The sequence below is a fragment of the Ochotona curzoniae genome, unplaced genomic scaffold, assembly GCF_017591425.1.
Source record: "Ochotona curzoniae isolate NIBS_2020 unplaced genomic scaffold, NIBS_Ocur_1.0 contig_3622, whole genome shotgun sequence".
NCBI classification, from domain to species: domain Eukaryota; kingdom Metazoa; phylum Chordata; class Mammalia; order Lagomorpha; family Ochotonidae; genus Ochotona; species Ochotona curzoniae.
In genome coordinates, this window is record NW_024465926.1 from 9,352,996 (window position 1) to 9,377,743 (window position 24,748).

The window sequence follows — 24,748 nt, forward strand, 5'->3', positions numbered from 1 at the left end:
AATGCACTGGGATCCCATATGGGTGATGGTTCATATCCTGGCTGTTCCACTTCCCATCCAGCTCCCTGCTTATGGCCTGGAAAAGCAATAGAGGATGGCTGAAAAGCCTTGGGACCATGCACCCATGCGGAGACCTGGAAGAAGTTCCTGGCTCGTTGCTTTGGATCAGCTGAGCTCTAGCCATTGCGGCCATTCAGGGAGTGAACCAGTGGATGGAAGATCTTTCTGTCTCTCCTCTTTATAAATCTGATTTTCCTTTCCAATAAAAGTAAATAATAAAGAAGAGACCATGTCTACATGATTTCAGTGGCTAAATCCTTACCTTGCACACACCAGGACCTCTAATGCTGCTGGTTCATGTCCTGGCTGCTTCCGTTCCCATCCAGCTCCCTGCCTGTGGCCTGGGAAAGCAGTCAAGGATGGCCCAAAGCTTTGGACCCTGCACCCACATGGGAGTCCCGGAAGAAGCTCCTGGCTCCTGGCTTCGGATCAACTCAGCTCTAGCCATTGCAGCCGCTTGGGGAATAAACCATCGGATGGAAGATCTTCCTCTCTGTTTTTCCTCCTCTGTATATCCGTCTTTCCAATAAAAATTAAAAAACAAAAAAATTTTTTTAAATACTGAGACCGTACTTGCTTGGAATGTCCACATCAGGTATCAGAGTTCTGGTTGGAGTCCCAGAGGCTACAGTTATCCGTTAATGCACCTGGGAAAGCAACAGATGGTGACTCAAGTTCTGGGGCCCCGGGCCACTCACACAGGGTCCTGAACATAGTTCTAGGCTCCTGGCTTGGGTCTGGCCCTGCCTCAGCCGCTGTGAGACCATTTATACAGTGTATCAGCAGATAGAGGATGTTTTTCTTCCTCTCTGTAGCTTCGTCTTTCCAAATAAATTAGGAAATGATAGCTATGTAAAAAGGTCAAGTTTAAATTCGGATGCATATTTGCCTTGGACGTTACAAAAATTGTGTGCTGTGGTATATATGCACAAGTTTGGAAGCACATTGAAAAAGAAAACGCTGTCATGTGTGCTTTATTGGAGTGATGTGATTATGGGGTTCAAGAGCCTTACTTTTAGAAATTGTATGTATTGGAAAGGCCGGGTTACAGGAGTTATTTTCCACTCCCCAAAGGGCTCCAGGACCCAGAAGTCTGTCTGGGTCTCAGGCGTGCGCAGTCCCAAGCACATTAACCATCCTCCACTGCTCTTCCCAGGCCAGGAGCAGGGAGCTGCATTGGGGTGGGGCCGTCCTAACGGCCGTCCACTGGCTTCTTGTTTTTTTGCAAGTCGTGCTAATCGTGGAAACGCACCAAATGAGTCTAAGACGACGTTGTGTAAAGCTGTATTGCCCACACACACTTAATCTAAGACGCGGCGGGTTAAAAACAAGCAGGGATGGCGTGAGGCCTGCACGTCCCCCTTGCCCGGTTCCGCAATGCCCAGGCAGCCGCCGCCCAAGTCAACGCAAAACACCGAGCGGACACGCGCGACAGGCCGCGGCGCAGCTTGGTGACGTTTCCCGGCCGGTCGGCGCCAACGTCATTTTCGTGCATCGCCGCTTCCCGTCGGCGTGAGTGGACTATCGGGGTCCGCGCGTGGTGCTGTGCGTTCTTCCACGGTCGCCCTCCCACTCCAGGACCATGGCCACCGATTCCTGGGCCCTGGCGGTGGACGAGCAGGAAGCGGCTGTCAAGTCGGTGAGTGGCTGCAGCTCCGCGGAGGCAGAGCATCGGGGCCCCGAGCGGACCCTGCCTGGGGTGCAGAGAGCCCCGGGGGCAGCTGCACCCCGAGCTCGCCCTGCTGTGCTCGGTGCCGGGTCTGTGCGCTGCAGCTTCTCTCCGGTGCACGACTGTCAGGAATGGCAGAGGAAGAGGCTGTGTGCGAGTCCTACTTCGGGTTCACTGTTCCCCAGATCCTTGCTTACTGTGATTGGCACTTTGTAACTCTTCTTAGAGTAACAGAATCAGATTTAATGTTTCAATCTACTGTAGATTTGTGGGGAGGGAGGACATTACACATTGTTTCCCTTGTTTCAAGTGACATATAGTTTCATATACTGGTTTTCTGATTTATGACGCTCCAGTTAATTATTGCTGCAAAGAGTGGGTTTCTGTTCTTAACAGCTAGGATACAAGTTTGAGGTTTGTTTAGTGATAATGAACTAGTAGTTTTAAGAATATAAGGGTTTTTAACTTGTAGTCACAAGTCACATAACTTGTTTAATTGTACCTATATTGGAGGTTCAATGTGATATCTCAGAAGTATATGTCACATATCCTAACCAAATCAAAGTAACTAACCTATCCTTCTCCTTGTCGTTGCTTGATGTTTGGAGCCTCCAGAGAACCAAAGTACAGGTTACTACAGTCTCCCCTTTGTATGATCTTCTTGATGTTTAAATTACATTTCCTCTCCAGCTGCTCTTTCTTGCTTTGGAAGGATTTCAGCTTATCAGCAGATAATCTGAGGTGAACAAAATCAGTGGAGCGCAGCAGTCAGCTTTATGGTTTGGTTAGAAAGGTGCAGGCAGGGAAAGTGAAAGAATTCTTAGCACAGAGCACATTTATGGCTAGGAATTCTGGGGTATTTCTATTTTTTATTTTGCCTTTTTTTAAGATTTACTTTTATTGGAAAGTCAGATATAAAGAGAGGAAGAACTTCCGTCCATCTATTCATTCTCCAAGTGGCTGCAAAGGCTGGAGCTGAGCCAATCTGAAGCCAGGAGCCTCTTCCAGGTCTCGCACGCAAGTGCAGGGTCCCAAGGCTTTGGGCCCTCCTGGACTGCTTTCCCAGGCCACAAGCAGGGAGCTGGATGGGAAGTGGGGCTGCTGGGACACGAACTGGCGCCCAAATGAGATCTCGGTGCATGTGAGGCAAGGATTTTAGCTACTCGGCTACTGTGTTGGGCCCTCTTTTTTTATTTTTAAGATTTTATTTCTTCAAAAAAGCACAGTGACAAGGAGATGCAGAGACCTTCCTTGTACTGGTTTGCTCCCTAAATGACCACAACATTTGGGATTGGGCCCGACTGAAGCTATGAATTCCAACCAGGTCTCCCGAGTGGGAGGCAGGGGCCCAAGTAACTTGAGCCATCTTCTGCTGTGACCTGGGGTGCATTAACAGGGAACTGGACCTGAAGCAGAACAGCTGGGACTTGAACTCTGATACAGGGTTCCAGTACACTCAGGAGCTTAACCTGCTGTGGCCCAGTGCCCACCCCTCTAGGTATCTCTTGTAAAATTTACATTTGAACAAGGTATTAGAGAACGAGTCGTATGTAGGATAGAGGCAGAGGTGAATGGCATCTTAGAAGAGTACACTTTTGTGTGGGACTTACTTACAGAACCAGGAATCAGAACTCACGTTATGCTTTAGGTGGAGTTATTAGATTGGAATAGTAGCAATTTCTAAAACAGCACAGGGCATGTTTTGGATCCTAGCTGAAAATTGAGACAGCAGCAGCTCTATTGGGTAGCCTTAGACAGCGTGTGTGTGTGTTTAGAACAGGATGCTGTCAGCAGCAGATCCTGTGCTGGATTGTAGAGAGCAGGATGGTGTTAGAAGGATTGATGCCTGAGCGGAGGAGAGCTCTATGGAAGTGATTCTGGTGTCCCACACATGAAGGGTCTGTTGGGCAGCAGAAGTGAGGAATGATAATAGGGAGGAAAAAGAAAGAGTGGAGATAGAGTCGAAGAGCAGTGTTTTCAGCCTGGACCCCACAGTTGTTACTGAAGTGCCAGCATCAGGAACAGTGGGAGCAAGCGCAGATTCAGTATAGTGCCTTCCCGGGGCTAGGAGGCCTCTTGGTAAGCACCTGTGTTAGGGGGGCACAAGAGAGATCCAGGTTTGATGATTTGCTAGGACACATGGGACAGGCATATGACTTATTACAGTGAAAAGATATAAAGCAGAATTTGCAGAGGGAAAAGATTCATGCAGCTAATTCCGGAGAAAACCTGGCTTGAGCGCAAAGAGCCCTCTCCCAGCAGATCCTCAGGACGTCTTTCCTCCGGCACCATATATATGAGGTGGTGGTGTTAGGGAAACTTAGTATAGACTCATTCAAGGTTTTTTTTTTTTTTTTAAGATTTATTTTATTGCAAAGTGGCATATACAGAGAGGAGGAGAGATAGAGAGCAAGATCTTCCATTTGATGATTCCCTCCCCAAGTGACTGCAGCGGTTGGTGCTGTGCAAATCCGAAGCCAAGAGCCAGGAACTTCTTCCAGGTCTCCCACACGGGTACAGAGTCCCAAGGCTTTGGGCCATCCTCAACTGCTTTCCCAGGCCACAAGCAGAGAGCTGGATGGAAAGTGGAGCTGCTGGGATTAGAACCAGTGCCCATATGGGATCCCAGCAACTGCAAGGAGAGGACTTTAGCCGCTAGGCCTCCACGTCGGGCCCTCATTCAGGGTTCTTATCAGCAGCCTTTCACATAGTCATTCTGTCTAAAATGTACGAGATTTCCAAATTATGCATGTATTTCATAGTGTGTGTTTTTATGAACTTTTAAGACCTATTATATGCATGGATTTAAAATATTTTGGCTGCGGGACTAGCATTGTGCTAAAGCAAGTAAAGCTACTGCCCGTGATGCTAGCATCCCATATTAATGCTAGTTCGTGTCTTGGCTTCTCCACTTCCAATCCAGCTGGCTACTCATGTGCCTGAAGAAGCACTGGAGAATGGCCCAAGCACTTGGTGCCCTGTATCAGCTTCAGAGACCTGAAAGAAACTCAGGCCTGACTCAGTCTTCCAGTTGTTGGTAGCCATTAGGGGAGTGAACCAGCAGATAGAAGATTTTTCTCCAATTCTACCTTTCAAATGAATAAAAACATCTTAAAAAAAAATAAAAAGTATCTTCTTGCTGCAAAACATATACTTTGATTCATTTTTCCATAACATTTTCAGTAGTTTGTATGTCTGCTTATTTTATTTATTTGAAAGGCAGAGCAACACAAAGAAATTTTCTGTCTGCTGATTCCTCCCCCATATGCCTGCAGTAACCAGGACTGGGCTAAATGAAGCCAAGGGGCTGGAACTCAGGCTTGGGCTCCCTACGTGAATGGCAGGGACCCAGGGATTGGATTTACCACCTGCCTTATAGGCAGGAAGCCAGTGAGGAAAACGACGAGGCAGGACTCGAGTGCCAGCACTCTTATTTGGCGTGCAGGAGAACCAGGCGGTGGCTTAGCATGCTGCCTCTCGAGGGCTGCTTTCTGGGACCAACATTTCCTTTTCTTTCTTTTTTTTTTTTTAAGATTTACTTATTTTTTATTGAAAAAATCAGATTTACAGAAAGAAGGACAGACAGAGAGGGAGAGTGTCCATCCACCGGTTCTCTCCCCAAGTGGCACAACGGCCAGAGCTGAGCCAATCCGAAGCCAGGAGCTTCTTCTGGCTCTCCCACGTGGGTGCAGGGTCCCAAGGTTTTAGGCCATCCTTGACTGCTTTCCCAGGCCACAGGCAGGGAGCTGGAAGGGAAGTGGAGCAGTTGGGATAGAAACTGGCACCCATATGGGATCCTGGTGCGTCGAAGGTAAGGAATTTAGCCACTAGGCTACCACACCGGGCCCAAAGTTCTTTTTAATTTAATTAATTTTAAAAAAAGTTTCGTTTACTTAAGGCAGAGAGACTGCCTTCTTACTAGACTTTGGCAAAGGAGCTTATATTGAGTCATTTGCTTAACTGTTTTCTTATTCCTCTTCAGATAAGCAATTTGCAGATCAAGGAAGAGAAAGTCAAACCAGAATCCAATGGTGAGTTGCTAGTAACTGCAGTGGAGCATTCCGTGCCTCCTTCGGCAAATGACAGCACTGGATTCAAAAGCCAATAAATAGGCTTCCTTATGCCCAATGTCTACGTTCACTATTATATGATGCTGCTGTGGGCCTGTGTCCAATTTCCCCATTTTATAAAAGGGCTAGTGTTGCAGTGCAGTGGGTTAAGCTGCCACTTGTGATGTTGGCAACTCATATCAGAGCGCCTATTTGAGTCCTGACAACTGTGCTGATCCACCTCCTCTGCTCTTATTCCTGGGGAATGCAGCTGGCGATAACCCAGCTGCTTGGGCCTGTGCTCTCCATGTGGGAGAGCCAGATGGAGTTCTTGGCTCCTGGCTTCAGCCCAACCTAACCCTGTCTCTTACAGCCATTGTGGGAGTGTGTGAGCCAGTAAATGGAGGATCGCTTTCCCTGGCATTATTCTTATTGCTTTATTTTATTAATTTATGAATTGTATCTGCAATGGCATATCAAAATGAGGTATCTCCTTTTCTTGTATCTCCTTTCTGTAAGTCTGCCTTTCCAATAACAATAAAATAATTTTTAATATCCTAAGGTACTAGGGATTGATATATGAACATTGGAATTTGTGAGGATACAGCTTAAGCCCTAACACTATACTATGCTATAAGCAACCACTACTACTCAGTCTTTGCTGTCCTCCCAGCTCCATTATGCACAGCAAATATAGAATAGCATCTCTTTTTCTTTTATGTGAAAAAATGTTTTTAATCTACTTTGAGTACTACTTTTTGTATGTTGTCAGCAAGAGACCAGTTTCAATTTAGAATAGCATCTCTTGTTCACTGTGTCCCTTCCTCCCTCTGCCCTTTTTTGCTATTCCCCAGCACGAGGATCCATGAAATACATGGTATCCTTAGCCTACTATTTTTTGTAAATATTTGTTTATTTTTGGGCCAGGTACAATGAATGGCTCAATGTCTAAATTCTTGCCTTGCATGCACTGGCATCCCATATGGGCACTGGTTTGTGTGCCAGCTGCTCCACATCCCATCCAGCTGGGAAAGCAAGCGAGGATGACCCTAAGCCTTGGGATCCAGTACCTGCGTGGGAGACCTGGGGAAGAAACCCCTGGCTTTGGATCAACTCAGCTCTGGCTGGTGTGGCCACTTTGGGAATGAACTAGTAGGTGAAAGATCTTTGTATCTCCTTTCTGTAAGCCTGCCTTTCCAAGAACAATAAAATAATTTTTAATACTTTATTATTATTATTATTATTATTATTATACAGTTTTATAGACTCTGGGATTTCCTTTTCCCCCTCCTCAAATTCCCTCTCTGACCCCACTGAGTTCCCCTATATTATTAGTGTAGTATAGTTCTTCATAAACAGTTATATGTCCATTATTGCTGGCATGGATAATGGCAGAGAGTCCAGCTTCCTATTGTCAAGATATAGTTAACAGGGCCCGGCGCAGTGGCCTACTGGCTAAAGTCCTCGCCTTGAACGCCCTGGGATCCAGTAAGGGCACTGGTTCTAATCCCGGCCACCCTGCTTCCCATCTAGCTCCCTGCTTGTGACCTGGGAAAGCAGTTGGGGACAGCTTAAAGCCTTGGGACCCTGCACCTGTGTGGGAGACCTAGAAGAAGTTCCTGGATCCTAGCTTTGGATCAGCACAGTACCAGCTGTTGCGGTCACCTGGGGTGTGTATCATCGGATGGCAGATCTTCCTCTGTTTCTCCTCCTCTCTGTACATCTGACTTTGCAATAAAAATAAAATTTTAAAATCTAAAAAAAAAAAAAAGATATAGTTAACAGTTTAATTGGGAGTCCATCTTTGATCTGGAAGTAGAGATGCATACTGCATTATATCCTCACATCTGGATTTGATATTCTCCATTACACAGTTACTATACATCCCCTTAAATGAAAGTCACATAACAAAATCAACAACAGTAAGAAATTAAAAACGCCATGAAGTTAAACAAAATGTTACTGGATGACTAATGTGTCACTGAAGAAATGAAAAAGCAAATCAAGAACCTTCTTGAAGAAAATATGCTACTGTATGATCTATGAGTCTTTGAAGAATTTAATCAGAAGAAACTGCTCTGAAGAGATGAAACTAACAAAAACAAAAAAATCAAAATCCATGAGAGACAGCTTCCGCTGACTTGTTGGTGAAATGCGTCTCCTGTAGGCAAAAAAGAGATGGGTATTGTTTTTTTTAATCCAGTCTACTAATTTGACATTTGATTGATGAGTTTAATCTGATTACATTCAGGATTAATATTAATGGGTCGAATGAGCTAACGGATGAAAGATCTTTATCTCCTTTCTTTCAGTCTGCCTTTCCAATAACAATAAAATAATTTTTTTAAAGACTTACTTATTTTTATTGAAAGTCAGAGATATACAGAGAGGAGGAGAGATAGAGAGGAAGATCCATCCGCTGATTCACTCCCTACGTGGCCACAACGGCTGGTGCTGCACCGATCTGAAGCCAGGAGCCAATAACTTCTTCCAGGTCTCCCACATGGATGCAGGGTCCCAAAGCTGTGGGTCATCCTCGACTGCTTTCCCAGGCCACAAGCAGGGAGCTGGATGAGAAGCAGGACTGCCGGGATTAGAACTGGTCCCCATATGGGATCCTGGCACGTTCAGGGTGAGGACTTAAACCACTATGCTATCACGCCGGGCGCAAACAATTTTTTACAAAAAGATTTTGTCAAATTTTTATTGGAATGTCAGATACAGAGAGGAGGAGAGAGAGGAAGATCCTTTGTCCGTTGATTTATTTCCCATGCGGCCGCAAAGGCTAGAGCTACACTGATTTGAATCCAGGAGCCATGGGCCTAATAAAATCATTAAAAAAAAAAATGTTTACTGATACTGGAAAGGCAATTTTACAAAGAGTAGGAGAGAGAAAGAGAGCTCCTGCAACTGCTGCCTCACTCTCCAAATGGCTGCGATGGCCAGCGTTGAGCCAATCTGAAGACAGGAGCCAGGAGCTTCCTCCGTCACTTAACGTGGGTACAAGGTCCCAAGGACCTGAGGCATCCTCTGCTGCTTTCCCAGGCCATAAACAGAGAGGTGGATTAGAAGTAGAAGTAGAGCAGCCAGAACTTGAACAGGATCTTATATGGGATGCTGGGACCACAGAAGGAAGATCACCCTGTTATGCAGTAAGTTTTGACAAGCTTTTCATGTCAGTACATCGAGTATCTTCACACTCTTTTTTTTAAGATTTATTTTATTTTTATTGGAATGGCAGATATACAGAGAGGAGGAGAGACAGAGAGGAAGATCTTCCATCCGAAGATTCACTCTCCAAGTGAGCACAACAGCCGATGCTATGCCAATGCGAAGCCAGGATCCAGGAACTTTCTTCCAAGTATCCCACATGGTGCAGGGTCCCAAGGCTTTGGGCCGTCCTCAACTGCTTTTCCTAGGCCACAAGCAGGGAGCTGGATGGGAAGTGGAGCTGCCGGGATTAGAACCGGCGCCCATATGGGATCCCGGCGTGTTCAAGGTAAGGACTTTAGCCGCTAGGCCACACCGCCGGGCCCCCAGGCAGCATCTTAATCGCCATGCCAGACACTCACCCCTAGTGCTGTAGTTTAAAGTAGGGTAAGTCAGAAGTGACCTGTTCTCACCACTCTGATGCTTTTTAAACTTTGTAAGAATGAAAATTTTTCTGATGCACTTAAACGTCCTTGAAATATGTTAAAACATGAATGTTAATAATTTAAAAAGATAAACATGTTTAAAATATGTTAAAACATGAATAATCATTCTATTCTGATCAGTATAACAGATTTTGTTGTTCTGTTCTTTCCTTCCTTTTAGGTTAATTTAATGTTTATGTTTCTAATTATGGTATCTGTTTTCCTGTGTAGGTGTTATCAAAACCAGCAACCCAGCAGAGAAAACAGATGAAGAAGAGAAAGGTAACCATTCTTTTAAAGATGTATGCCAAAGCTCTGCCTTCAGACCAGAGACGGTCTTCCCAAGAAACTGTTGAATTTATCTGGACAGTAAGATGCTGGATGCATCACTATGCCAAGTACATGCTTGCAATGAAAGAATTATGACTGGATTTGAACTGTAATACTGCAGTAAGGTAGAGGAATCCACCATGGGGGGAGGGTACAGGGTGGGATTGGGGGAATCCCAGAGCCTATGAAACTGTCATAAAATCAAGTATAACTAAAAAAAAAAAGATGTACTGCGAGATGCTAGGTAGGAGCCTGGCCTTGGTTCATGGAGCAAGAGGGGCTCTGAATTGTAAGACCAGGGAGGTGTGAGTGACTCGGCCAAGCACATTGAGAAGTAGCAGTTTCTAGCCGGGGCGGGGGTGGCAAAAGAGTGTGTGTCACAGAAGCCGGGAGGCAGTGTTAAGAAGCCGGGCGTGCCAGTTAGGTGAAAAGTTGATAAAGGGAAGGATTAAAATTAGAAATTGATCATTGTGGGCATCATGGTTAAGATTGACCGGACCTATTGAGGTCATGTCAGATTTAAAAAAATAAGAAATGCTAGTCCCTGTGCTTCAAACACAAGGGGGTTGTAGGGGTGAACTTAGACTAAATTTTAGAGAATGTTCCACAAAGGGACTAGTGTGACACAAAGGAGGAAGTAGATTGACACGCTGGTAGGAATGACCACCAGGAAGGGAACTGTGGGTAGGAAGGGACAGAACACATCAGGTAAGCACACTGAGCGTTGAGAGCACAGGTTGTTCGTCCTAATCACGGGAGGGAAGATGAGGATACAGGTACAGGTGCTTGTGGTCGTGAGTGAGAACGTGGAGAGGTTAGAAATTGAGAACAAAACACGTGGGTCATGGAAACAGTGGCTTGCTGTGCAGAGCAGCCTGTTTGAATCTAGTCAGGAACTACAAGTGAGACCCATTTGTGTGCTCGTGTCTCCGTGTTTGGCTGATGCACAGCTACTAGTGCACAGAAGAGGAGGGACTGGTTTCACAAGTGCGGGGTGTGCAGATGAGTGTGAAAACATTTCTTGCCTCCTCCTAACAGAGGACAAAGCTGCCCAGTCCTTGCTCAACAAGCTGATCAGAAGCAACCTCGTGGATAACACAAACCAAGTGGAAGTCCTGCAGCGGGACCCCAGCTCCCCGCTGTACTCAGTGAAGTCCTTTGAGGAGCTCCGGCTGTGAGTGTGCACTCCTTCCCACGCTCTTCCTTGCCAGCCCTCCCTCTGTCATGCCGCAGCAGAGAGATGTCCTCCGGGGATTCTTTTGTTTACCTTGGAATTTCAAAAAATGTTCATGTCTTTTCTTCTTTGAATAGGTAACAAGTCACATGATTGAGAAGTCATAAAGGATAAAAAGTTTGCCTCATAGACTCCCACCCTTGTCTTAGGGCCTCCAGGTTCTCAGGGCAGGGATTTTAAGTGCCACGGATTGATTCATCATAGCTGGAAGTCTTTTCTCTTTTATACTCTTAGAACTTTCAATAAAATATTGGCTGACAGGTGATTTCTGGATGTCAGGAACATTTAGTTAGGTAAGCCCTTTCATTAGGGTTGACAGTCTTAGGAACATTTTACCTGCTTTTCTTGAGTCTGTCTAATGCCTGCGGCATTGTGCTCAGTGTGGCTTTTCATGGCATTATTTTAAAGGTGGTGAATTGTAAAAGGCCGTAACACATGTTTTGTTTTGTTTTCTACTTTAAGTTACATATTTATAGACCCTTGGTTTACATACTTTAGCACTATACGAATTGTTAAGAGGAGCACAAAGTGTCACTACAGTTCTTGGTGCCTGCAAGAACACAATACGCATCCTAAACAGGAAAGAGCTGGTGGTAGCCCGTGCTGTTGCAGAGCCTCATATCACCAGCATCCCATATCAGAGCGTCAGCTCAAGTCCCGGGTGCTCTGTCTCTGATTCCCACTTCCTGCTAATGTGCCTGGGAAGCCGGCAGAAGATGGTCCAAGTATTTGAGTCCCTGTCATCCATGTGAGAGTCCTCGTTGAAGCTCCTGACTCCTGGCTTTGGCCCAGCCCAACCTTGGCTGGCAATCTGGGGAATGAGACAGTGGATAGAAATTCTCTTTCTTTCTTATTCTCTCTGTGTAACTATGCCTTTCATACAAATAAAAATAACTATTTTAAGGTTATTTTGGTGCAACAGTTTTAAGTTTTGATGCATATATTTTTCTTATTTGAGAGGCAGGTTTACAGACAGCAGAGAGAGAAAGATCTTTCATCTACTGGTTCATTCCCCAAATAGCCACAACAGCCAGATTTAAGCCAGTCTGAAATCAGGAGCCAGGAGCTTCTTCCAGATCTCCAACATAGGTGCAGGAGCCAAGGCCTTGAGCTATCCTCCACTACTTTCTCATGCCTTAAGTAGGGAGCTGGATAGGAAGTGGAGCAGACAAGACTTGAATTGGCATTCATGTGGATGCTGGCACTACAGGCAGAGAATTAAGCCACCATTCTTTCCACAAAGCAATTTTTTTAAAGGACTCTAATTGTTAATGAAGTAGTGGTGAAAAGCAAGTTCTTAAGTGCAGGCACTTAGCTTAGTGGTTAAGACACCTTGCCTGAGATCAAGTACCAGCTCCATTCCTGAGTCTAACTGTATTAATAAATGGGCACTGTGAGTGGGCTCAGTGATGGATCAGGTGGCTGAGTTCCTGGCACCCAGTTTCAGCTTGTCTAAGCTCCAGATTGTAGGTAATTAGAGAGGAAACCATCAGGTCGGAGTTCTTTAGTTCTCTGTGTCTTGTAGACAAAAATAAGTAAATTTTAGAAAAAGTGTATTTTTTAACCTTTTAAGCGTTTAGGGGAAGTTTCTTTTTTTTTTTTTTAAGATTTATTTTTTCACTTGAAAAGGAAATTTGCAGAGACAAGAAGAGACAGAGAAAGAAAGATCTTCTGTCCACTGGATTCATTCCCCAAATGACCACAATGGCTAGAGCTGAGCTCATCTGAAGCCAGGAGCCTCCTCTGGGTTGACCACATGGGTGCAGGGACCCAAGGACCTGGGCCATATCATCCACTACTTTCCCATGCCACAAGGAAGTAACTGGATTGAAATTGGAGCAGCCAGGACACAAACCTGTACCCATAAGGGGTACTGATGCTTGTAGGTAGAGGATTAATCTGTTGAACTATACCACCAGCCTGAAGTTGTACTTTTTAATGCATATTTCCTTTGTCAGGGGTTTTATTCTATAAATCTGTTATTTCTCCTTCTGGTTGTTTCTTTTTAAAAATTTACTTATTGATCTTGGAAAGTCAGATTTACAGAGAAAAGATCTTCTGTCTGCTGGTTCACTCCCCAAATGGCTGCAGTGGCCAGAACTGAGTTGATCCTAAAGCCAGGAGCCAGGAGCCAGGAGCTTCTTCTGGGTCTCCCACATAGGTGCAGGGTCCCAAGGAGTTGGGCCATACTCTACTGCTTTCCCAGGCCACAAGCAGGGAGCTAGATGGGAAGTGGGGACTCCAGATTTAGAACTGGCCCCCATATGGAATTCTGGCACATGCAAGGCAAGGACTTTAGCCATTAGGCTACCATGCATTGCCCTGGCTGTTCCACTTCTAATCTAGCTTCCTGCTAATGTGCCTAGGAAAGCAATGAAAGATGGCCAAAGTCCTTGGACCCCTGAACCCATGAGGGAGAACTGAAAGAAGCTCTGGCTTCTTAATATATATTTTTTAAAGATTTATTTTATTTTTATTGGAAAGGTGGATATACAGAGAGGAGGAGAGACAGAGAGGAAGATCTTCCGTCCAATGGTTCACTTCCTAGCGGCTGCAACGGCTGGAACTGAGCCAATCTGAAGCCAGGAGCCAAGAGCTCTTCCGGGTCTCCCACACGGGTGCAGGGTCCCAAGGCTTTGGGCCGTCCTCCACTGCTTTCCCAGGCCACAAGCAGGGAGCTGGATGGGAAGTGGGGCTGCCGGGATTAGAACTGGCACCCATATGTGATCCCGGCACGTGCAAGGCAAGGACTTTAACCGCTACACTATCGCGCCGGGCCCTGGCTTCTTGATTTGACTTCTTGAGAAACAATCTAGTATGATTTTTGTTAAACATAATGTAAATTTAACACTAGCGGAGAACTTAATTTACGTGCAGTGTATCAACAAGTTCAATTTATTATTTGCTATGCAGCTGAGCTATTTAATTAAGAAATTAGCACATTCTTAGTCTTGATTGTGACCAACATAAACTAAGCATTTTAAATAAGTTCAGGATGATAGTCCGTCTACCCTTACCTGTTTACTGTACATTAGCTGCTGGAACCAGACTTGATTGATTTGCATGCCTTGATTGTCTTGAGCATTTGCACAACTGACTTTGGAAGGACCATGGACTATGGCTCAGTTTATTTGCGCACTGCAAAATTAAAACTGAAATTCTCAGGTGGGCATTGTGGCACACTAGGTTATGCCACCACTTGGAACACTGCATTACATGTTGGAGTGCCTATTTGAGTCTGGTTATTCCACACTTCTGATCCAGCTTTCAGTACATGCACCTGGAAGGAGCAGATGACATCGCAAGTACTTGGGTTTCTGCCATCCATACAGGAGAACTGGATCGAGCTCCTGGCTTCCGCCTGGCTTCATATTTGTTGGGGAGTGAACCAATAGATGGATGGAAGAAACAAACCTAAAATTCTGTTCTTGAACTTTCATGTATTAGCAGAAGAAAAGACGGTGGTTTTGTTTTTAAGATGTGGGAGATTTCATTCTGTGTTAGATGTAGATTGTGGACCTTTAAAACAATTAATCCATCTCTCTCTCTCTCTGTCTCTCTGACCTGCTAGGAAACCACAACTTCTCCAAGGAGTCTATGCTATGGGTTTCAATCGACCATCCAAGATCCAAGAGAACGCATTACCTATGATGCTTGCTGAACCGTGAGTATTCAGACCTAAATTTCCTTCTTCCAGGTTTGGTCTAATTGAAGTCTTTCAAAAATAGCTGTTAGTGTTCCTGAACACAACATTGACCATTTGGAGCGACATGTTTCTTCGGAGAAACAGGTTTGGCGAGTACAGAGAAAATCACATAGAACAGTTTCTGCTTTTCCTACTTAATAGTATCCATAGACACAGTGTTTTACTCTGTGCAACTTTTAAATTTGCAATTTTAAAAATCAGTCCTTAAGACTTTTGAAGAGAGTATGCATCTCTACTTCCAGATCAAAGATGGACTACTAATGAAACTATTAGCTGTACATTGACAATGGGAGGCTGGACTGTGCCATTGTCCATGCCCGCAATGATGAACATGTGACTGTTTACGAAGAGCTATGCTATAGTAACAATATAGGGGAACTTGGGGATGGGGCAGGGCAAACAAAAAAATAATTAACTAATTAAAATAAATAAATAAAAAGACTTATGAAAACATAGATAGAGAACAATACCAGGAACACCTCTGTAGCCATCTCTTGCTAAGACATGAACCCTGGAAGCCAGGGTTCCTCCCCTCCCTTCTTTTCTCACATCTCTGAGAAAGCTCCAACAGCAAGTGGTTGGCCCTTTATAGCTGTCTCCCTGTGTATGTGTCCTTGGAGTTTCTCTATGTTTAAACAAGCAGATGATGTCATACAACTATTTCTCCCAATTAACTGTTGTTTTTTTCTTTTATAACCTTGGTTATGTGAAGCGAATATAAGAGTTCTTTGTAAAACATACCTGTAACCTAGTATTTTTGCATCATCCATAAAAATGGGAAAAAAGGACCTGCATTAGGAGCTGAGTCCCAGGGACTTGGTATGGCTGTGCAGAAAGTGTTACTGGGGACTTGCCTCATGATTTCTGGAAACCTTGAGGTACAAAACTAGGGCACTCTGGCAGAGTTCTGAAGATTTTGTGCTATTACCCATTTAAAACAACAGTTGATTATGACTTACTATGTAAACAGTTTTCTTTAACAACATATTTAAAAATTGCTAAGATAATCTGTGCTTAGTGCAGGAAGCCTGTGTAAGACGGTCACAGGAGAGCAGGCATTCCTTCCACCCAGAAAGAACATATTTACTCTTCATTGTGTCTCCCCACCTTGATTTCATTTCCGTTTTCTCTTGATTCAGCCCACAGAATCTAATTGCCCAGTCTCAGTCTGGCACTGGAAAGACTGCAGCTTTTGTGCTGGCCATGCTCAGTCGAGTGGAACCAGGAGACAGACACCCCCAGGTGAGTGGAAGCCTGCATCCCTGGCTTGCCTGCCCTGGGAAGAGCTGTACCATTTATGAAGAAGAGGAGGATTAATGAGAGCTCTGATTGTTTGCAACCCTTTAGACTGTGTCTCAGGCAGAGAGCACACCAGTATGCCAGGATCCAGCCTGGTAATGGTTCATCTGGAAGATAATAGTACTAATGGCCTCTCGGACAGTGTTTGCCAAGTGGTTTAGGTGTTACCTTGGGCAGCTGCATCCCATACCTTAGAGTCCTGGCTCCACTTGACTCCAGCTTCATGGTACGCCTTGGGAGGCAGCACATAGCCAGAGTATCTGGTCCCCACCATCCACGTGGCAGGGCCAGATGGGCTCAAAACTCCTGGCTTGGAGCTGGCATGGCCTCAATTGTTGCAGACATTTTGTGAATGAACCAGCAGGCATTTATTTTATCTCTCTCTTCTCAAATAAAGAAAAGAAATTAAACTTAGAAATTAATGCCTTCCAAAAGCCTCTGCCAGGCACAGCTCACTGTTGCAGACTTCATTCTCCTGTTGAAAGGTGTCCTGGCTGGGGAGGTTGGTTCCCTGCATTGTTCACATGGTGCTGATGGCTGGAGAGGCTGCTGTCACTGAACATGTCCTTTGTAATTCCTCTGTCAGTGTCTCTGCCTCTCCCCAACATATGAACTGGCACTTCAAACTGGAAAAGTGATCGAGCAGATGGGCAAATTTTATCCAGAACTAAAGCTTGCTTATGCTGTTCGTGGCAATAAATGTGAGTATCTACCTCAGCACTGAATATGAGGCAGGTGGTTGGGTCTTCCGTTTCAAAGGAGTGATGGCATGTCTTCAACTTAGTTTAGTCTGATCCTAGAGCCAAGCTGCATTTCTTTTAGCTAGTCTGTTGGTAATTTTTTTTATTACCTGCAATATTCATGGCAACAAGGGGAGAGCTTATGGAAAGACAGTTAACTGAAGGCAGTAGCCCTATGAGCAGCGCCAGTTCTGCTAAGAACATTAAGGTACTTTTCAATAACACCTCGGGTGTTCAACTGCATTACTATGTGCACTGTTTTTTTTTTTTAAGAAATTTTATTTTTTAAATAATAATTATATGGTTGATCAGGATAGGAATGATTGAGGTATAGGTAAAATTGGGTGAATTCATTGCTTCCAAATTTGCTATTTCTTCTTCTTGTTCCTGGGGAAGAGGAGAAACAAAGCGGGAAACCACTCACAACTTTCCACATATCATAGTACCCAGGGAAGAGGAACTGCCACCTCATATCAACCCACGGTGCACTTTTGATTATATAATTGATGTGGTTGCTATTGTCATTGTCCTAACATAACATAATATAAGCTGAAACGGTTATAGATCTCTTGCTTCACATAGCAAGCCAAACACTTCTTATACCTGATAGTAATTTAAAGTATAGTCTATTGCTCTTTTGTTAGCAGGCCTTTCCAGTCTTAAAGTAAGATTTAAGTTGTTGGGCCCAGCACCGTGGCCTAGCAGTTAAAGTCCTTGCCTTGAACACACCGGGATCCCATATGGGCGCCGGTTCTAATCCTGGCAGCTCCACTTCCCATCCAGCATCCTGCTTGTGGCCTGGGAAAGCAGTTGAGGACAGCCCAAAGCCTTGGGACCCTGCACCCGTGTGGGAAACCCAGAAGAAGTTCCTGGATCCTGGCTTTGGATTGGCATAGCATCAGCCGTTGTGGTCACTTGGGGAGTGAATCACCAGATGGAAGATCTTCCTCTCTGTCTCTCCTCCTCTCTGTATATCTGACTTCCCAATAAATAAATAAATCTTAAAAAAATTGTAAAAAAAGACTTAAGTTGTTTAAAAGTTCCTCATTGGGATCACAGTGCTTAGTATGGGGATAGAAGTCAGATCCCAGTCTATTAAAGTGAGCTCATTTTTACTGCACATTAATAGCAGACTTCTTTTTTAAAATTTTGTTTATTTATTTTTTAAAAAGACTTATTTTATCAGAAAGGCAGACATACAGAAAGGAGAAGACACAGAGAGGAATATCTCTCGTCCAATGGTTTACTCCCCAAGAGGCTGCAATGACTGGAGCTCAGCCAGTCCAAAGCCAGAAGCCTCTTCTAAGGTCTCCCATGTGGGTACAGGGTCCCAAAGCTTTGGGCCATCCTCCATTGCTTTCCCAGGCCACAAACAAGGAGGATCCCAGTGCGTTCAAGACAAGGACTTTTTAATCGCTACACTATCACGCCAGGTTCTCACTAACTATTTTACAACTTGCTAATACAACTGGGAAAGCATGGGAGGATGGCCAAAGTACTCTGGAACCTTGTACTCACATTGGAGATTGGGGAGAAGGCCCTGGCTCCCAGCGTTGGACCAGCTCAGTTCTGGCCATTGTGGCCTTTGGGAAGTGAACCAATAGATGAAATTTCTCTTTCTCTCTCTCTGATTCTAACACTGAAATAGATCTTTAAGAAAATGAATAAATATAATCTGTTGTGTAATTTTTTATATATAAAACATTGAAAAACAGAAAAAGACTGACCAGGGTGATGGTTTAATGAGCTAATCCTCAGTCTGCAAGTGCTGGCATTATATATTGTCACCAGTTCCTATCCTGGTTACTCTATTTCCCACCAATCCTTGCTAATCTTACTGGGAAAGCAGTGGAGGATGGCCAGAGTCTTGGGTCTTGGGACCTCGCACCCATGGGGGAGACCCAGAAGGAGCTCCTGGCTGCTGAACAGCTTCATTGTGACAGTTGCGGTCATTTGGTGAATCAACCAGGGGATGGAAGATCTTCCTTTTTGTCTCTTTCTCTTTGTAAACTGCAAATCCAATAAAAATAAATATATCTTTAAAAAAAAAAAGGCACATACACACAAAGAGAAAGAGAGATATTTCCTTAACTGGTACATTCCTAAAATAGAAAAACCACAGATGGCACAGGAGCCAGGAAAACAACCCAAACCTATCATGTGGGTTGCAGAAGCCCATTACCTAAATTCATCATCTGCTAACTACCAGAATGCATTAGCAAAGTGGATTACAAGCTTACAGGGACTTCACCCAGGCAAGTTAGCAATAGGTTTTGGATATTATTTAGTTTTCATTTTTACATTATTACAAAAAAGACAAGAATTGTGGGTTTAACTGGATCTACTATTTCTGTTATGTTGTGCGTGAATTTGATTACCAGAACTTTACAACAAGAATTCATCTTGTCTCCACAGTGGAAAGAGGGCAGAAGATCAGTGAGCAGATTGTCATTGGCACCCCAGGGACTGTCCTGGACTGGTGCTCCAAACTCAAGTTCATTGACCCCAAGAAGATCAAGGTGTTTGTTCTGGATGAGGCTGACGTGATGATAGCCACTCAGGGCCACCAGGATCAGAGCATCCGCATCCAGAGGTAGGAGCTGGAAGCAAGGCCAAGGGCAAGGGCACAGCTGAACAGCCACCTCACGTCCCATGACCTGGGACACCTCTTCTTGCTCTCTTGACTCTGGGACTTGGGCATCTGCTTTTTCAGTGCTGACCAAAGTCCCACCCTGGGCTACAAAAGGAGACCTGGGCCTCAGCCCTTGCCCATGTCCTCCCTGGGAAGGCACACCTGCTGTGGCCTCCTGGGGTAAGGCCGCCAAGCTGCAGGCGGTGTTGGTGTTGGCCCTGCCAGGAGACTCGGGGTCACACCAGATGTCTGGGCCTTGGTTGCAGGATGCTGCCCAGGAACTGCCAGATGCTCCTTTTCTCTGCCACCTTTGAAGACTCGGTGTGGAAGTTTGCCCAGAAGGTGGTCCCGGACCCCAATGTGATCAAACTGAAGCGCGAGGAGGAGACACTGGACACCATCAAGCAGTACTACGTCCTGTGCAGCAACAGAGATGAGAAGTTCCAGGCCTTGTGCAACCTGTACGGGGCCATCACCATCGCTCAGGCCATGATCTTCTGCCACGTGAGTAGCAGTAGCAGGGGCCTGCTGGGCTGCCCTGCCCAGTGCCTGGCTGTTTCACCTCAGTGCTGGGGAGAACCCAGCTGCCCAGTGGGAAGTGGAAAGGCAGGCAGGAGTGCTGGATCACCTCTACCTGCCCCAGAGCGTGGTCCCCTTGGGTTGTGCTGACTTCCCAGGGGAGGCTGGTGTGGGGGATGGAATCCTCATCCCACTTTTCAGAGATCACTTGGAAAAACCTCAACTCATCCCCTGAGTAATTTTTTTTTTGTTCTGTATCTGTATTTTAAGATGTATTGATTTTCATTGGAAAGGAAGATTTGTAGAGACATGGAGAGACAGAGAGAGAAAGATCTTCCACCTGCTGGCTCGCTCCCCCCATGGTTGCAGTGTCTGGGACTGAGCCAATCTGAAGCCAAGAGCCAGGAACTTCTTCTGGGTTTCCCACATGGCCGCAGGGTTCCAAGGCTTTGGGCCATCCTCTACTGCTTCCCCAGGCCACAAGCAGGGTGGATAGGAAGTGGAGCAGCTGTGACACAAGCCGGCACTCATATGGCATGCTAGCTATAGCAGGCTGAGGATTAGCCAGTGGAGCCATCACATGCTGCTCCTGCACTGAGCAATTTTTAAGCATTAAGGAGTGTAGACTAGTTTGGGCTCAGTCCACACTCCTGCCAGATGAAAAGCTGAGAGCAATTAATTAGTTTACTCAAAACCAATCACGTGTCTGAAGTTCTGTCCCTGACATTTGAAGCCTGTTGTGCTGAATGGACTAAATCAGCAACACTTTTGTGTGTTTTATATGCCACAGGTCTTTTTGCAAGTATGAACTGACCTATCTGTCTGTCTAGCTATATGTTTTCCACGTGTTTTTAAAAGCAATTGTTTGCACTGCAGACCCGCAAAACAGCCAGCTGGCTGGCAGCAGAGCTCTCAAAAGAAGGCCACCAGGTGGCCCTGCTGAGTGGTGAAATGGTGGTGGAGCAGAGGGCAGCTGTGATTGAGCGCTTCCGAGAAGGCAAAGAGAAGGTTCTGGTGACCACCAATGTGTGTGCCCGTGGTGAGCAGAGATGGCTGTCCTGTCTGTCCAGACCCTGTTAGCCTGAGAAATCTTTGTATGGAGGATGCTCAGGTGCCCCGACCGGTGGGTATGGTTGGCGTGATGTGGCTTTCTCAGAGAGGCTGGATTTTGGGGTGAGAAGCTGCACAGGAGTCCTGCCCTGGTGGGAGGAACCGTGCAGAAGCCTGCACTTCCAGCTGCAGCTCGACAGACCTGGCCTGCTGCAGCTTCTGACTGAGCTGGCAGTTGTATTGCTACCTGCCAAGGCTCCCTTCTTTCTTCCGGCCTCTGCAGTGTGCCTTCTCTGCACATCGCAGAGGCACCTGTCTGAGGCTCCTTCCCTCACCTGGGGTGGGTGTGCCTGGGTCTGAGTGTGGCAGCCCTGACTGTGTTTCTGCCCTGACGCCTGTGTCTCTTCAACCATGCTTTGTGCAGGCATCGACGTTGAGCAGGTGTCTGTCGTCATCAACTTTGATCTTCCCGTGGACAAGGATGGGAACCCGGACAACGAGACCTACCTACACCGGATCGGGCGCACGGGCCGCTTTGGCAAGAGGGGCCTGGCCGTGAACATGGTTGATAGCAAGCACAGCATGAACATCCTGAACCGAATCCAGGAGCATTTCAGTGAGTCCCTGCAGGGTCCTCTGCCTGCATGCCTTTCTCTGGGGTAGGTGGGGCTGGGCGGGGAGGTTTCCCTGTGGCCCCCAGAGAGGCCTCTGCCTAGGCTCTCCTCTGCTTTCCTACCTCTGGGAGGTCCCAGCAGCATATCTGGAGAGTTCAGGGAGCCAAGACCAGGCTGGGTGCCCTGGGGTCAGACTCTGCCCTGGTGAGCAGGGCATGTTCCCCTGTCCTTCCCCTCCCTGTGGGCCTGTCCCTCCTAATCCAACCACCACTACTTCTTCTGCTAAGCCCATCCTCTTCTCTCTGACTCTTCTTTCTCCCCCAGATAAGAAGATAGAAAGATTGGACACAGATGATTTGGATGAGATAGAGAAAATAGCCAACTGAGAAGCTCCACCTGTCCCTGGTGCCTGCCCTTGGCACAGCCCCTGCCTGGGAGACGAGAGCTGTCACACCTGACCTTGATAGTCACCAAGAAGACGGGATGTGATAAGAGAAACTACCTACCTCACTTTAAATTACATTTGGACTTGACAAATTTTGTTCATTGACGATGAGAAATTGAAAAAAAATCTGTATTTTGGAAAATGGTCCTTTTTTAAAAGCCTCAGTTTTCCTCATTCTTACACTAATCATGTTGCTATTGATAATCAGTTGTGGAAGCACCCTCTGCCTGTTTTCAGTAGAAGGGCTCTGTGAAGAAACTGCAGAGAGAGAAATGGTGTGAGAGCCTCACCGTGCATGGATGTGAATCCCACCAGCATGGGGGCCCTGGGGCAGGCAGCAGCGCAGCTCCGGACCTGCACTTCTTCCAACCCGCTATGCCTGTCAGGAGTCAGGACCCAAATGCCATCTTCTGTGTTTCACAAACAGACAACCTGCTGGCCCCTGTTACTTTCATTCTTTAGGAGAAAAGGTCTCCCTGTTTCTCCCTGGTGAACATCTTGGCTACTGTTTTATAACAGATCTGGAGAAAAAAAAACACAGATATCGGTGAATCTTGCTATTCCAACAAGACTGGCAGGGGCTAAGGAATCCTTTGGCCATCTTCTGCTCCTCCTCACTCCAGCACTCCATCAGCCCATGGTCCTGGTCTTTGATCATAGCAAATAAGCGGCACCAGCTAGGTTTATGAACACGTCTGGCCTAGTTCTTATCCATGGGATCACACAGTGACTGCGGCTGAGCAATTACAACCATGTGAGAAGAGTGTGCTGTTCATCTAGACTTCATGGGTTCCTTTAATTCTTACACTGTGTGCAGGAACACAGATGGAGAAATTGTAGCTGTATATGCATCATTCATTTTTAGAAATTTTAGTCATGAGAAATGCTTTACTAATCATGACTTGATTTTATTTCTATTCTTATTAACGTAATATATTATGCTTATCAAAATTTTGTATGTGTATGTGTATATATTTTGTATATTTATAAAAAAGAAATATTCTCTGCTTCTACTCTGGGATGACCACTGCCAGAACTCTGATGAACATTTCCACCAATTCTATTTTTTTTTTCCTTAAAGATGTTATTTATTTATTTGAAATGCAGTGTCAGAGAGAGAGAGAAATATTCCACCCACCGGTTCACTCCTTAATGAAGTGACTATAATGGCATGGGCAAAGCTAGACTGAAGCCAAGAGATTCATCTGGGTTGCCCACATGGGTGCCAGGGGCCCAAACAAAGCCGTCTTCTGCTGTTCCCAGGTCACAAGCTAGGAACTGGATTGGAAACAGAATAGCTTTGGAACATAAAGCTGTCCATATGGAATGTTGAGGCCACACGTAGTAACTTTTCTGGCTACACCACAACAAAAGCCTCCAAAATTTCCTTCTATTTGCATAAACCAGTGCATTTTACAAAAGTATGAATACCCTATTCATTCTTCAGCACCTGAGACACGTGAGCATACCTAGCATTGCTATCTTTCTCACTTGAGGATGGCTGCCATCCCAGCTTGCAGCCTGTCCCAGCACTGGGCAGAGCGTTGGGATGTCCAACCTGTGCTATTACGTACAATGTCACAGTGACACATTTGTTCTTTTAAGCACTGTTGAGAATTGTTCTTGGACATATTCCTGGAAATGTAAATGTAGGGTCAAAAAGCGAATGTTTATTAAGCCTTAAAAACGCTGCCAATTAAGCCCAATTCATGTTGTTGTAGCAATCCAAAAATATCCATTGTCTGCTTGCCAAGTTCAAATTATCAGTTTTTAAAACTTGCTATGTCACTGTCTGTTTATTTTTTCCATTCAGTGATGCCTGGCAAGTGTTCATATCGGATCTTTGTATTTAATGATCTGGTGAGTGGCCGATCCTTGTCAGTCCTGAGGGATTTTCAGGAACTCTAATATTGAAGAGATGAGACTTTGCCATTAGTATATGCTTTTCTAACTTGTCCAACAAACTGTTAGAAAAATTATGGTTGGGCCTGGCGCTGTAGTCTAGTGGCTAAAGTCCTTGCCTTGCACATGCCAAGATCACATATAGGCACGGGCTCTAATCCCAGCGGCCCCACTTCCCATCCAGCTCCCTGCTTGTGGCCTGGGAAAGAAGTTGAGGACAGCCCAAAGCCTTGGGACTCTGCACCCATGTGGGAGACCTGGAAGAGGCTCCAGGCTTTGGATCGGTACAGTCCCAGCCTTTGCAGCTGCTTGGGGAGTGAACCAGCAGTCAGAGATCTTCCTCTGTGTATCTCCTCCTATCAGTATATCTGACTTTCCAATGAAAATAAATCTTTAACAAGAAAAAAAAATAGTGGGTTTGTTTTGTTTTTAAAGATTTATTTTTATTTGAAAGGCAGATTTACAGAGAGAAAGATTTTCCATTTGCTGGTTCATTTCCCAAATGGCCACAGTGGCCAGAACTGAACTGATTTGAAGCCAGGAACTTCTGACACAGGTGCAGGGTTCCAAAGGTGCAGGTTTGTGCCAGGACACAAACTGGTGCCCATATGGGATGATGGCACTTGGAAGTACGTGATTAGACAGTTGAGCCATTGCGGCAGCCCCGAAAAATAGTGTTTTTCTTTTTTTTTTTTTTAAGATTTATTTATTTTTATTGCAAAGTCAGATATACAGAGAGGAAGATGTTCCGTCTGATGATTCACTCCCCAAGTGACTGTAATGGCCAGAGCTGTGCTGATCCAAAGCCAGGATCTCCTCTGCTGTTCCCTGGTGCATTTTTTCTATGCCTGGATCCCATAGTAC

At 45.5% G+C, this 24,748-nt stretch overlaps 1 protein-coding gene across 4 annotated transcripts; it reads left to right on the top strand.

Annotated features, from left to right (window-relative positions):
- The first annotated feature begins 1,564 nt into the window (after positions 1-1,564).
- On the top strand, positions 1,565-22,928 carry LOC121157925 (ATP-dependent RNA helicase DDX19A). 4 transcript variants are annotated; one of them, XM_040982386.1, is made up of 12 exons: positions 1,565-1,699; positions 5,712-5,760; positions 9,645-9,695; positions 10,782-10,917; positions 14,549-14,641; positions 15,823-15,925; positions 16,569-16,683; positions 19,138-19,315; positions 19,621-19,858; positions 20,750-20,912; positions 21,348-21,539; positions 21,862-22,928. In XM_040982386.1, the coding sequence occupies exons 1-12, from the start codon at positions 1,643-1,645 to the stop codon at positions 21,921-21,923; spliced, it is 1,437 nt and encodes a 478-aa protein (XP_040838320.1). In that variant the 5' UTR covers positions 1,565-1,642; the 3' UTR covers positions 21,924-22,928. The 4 variants fall into 4 exon arrangements, with proteins under 4 accessions (XP_040838320.1, XP_040838321.1, XP_040838322.1 ...); XM_040982387.1 differs by having other exon boundaries at positions 21,867-22,928; XM_040982388.1 differs by lacking the exon at positions 14,549-14,641.
- The last annotated feature ends 1,820 nt before the right edge of the window (positions 22,929-24,748 follow it).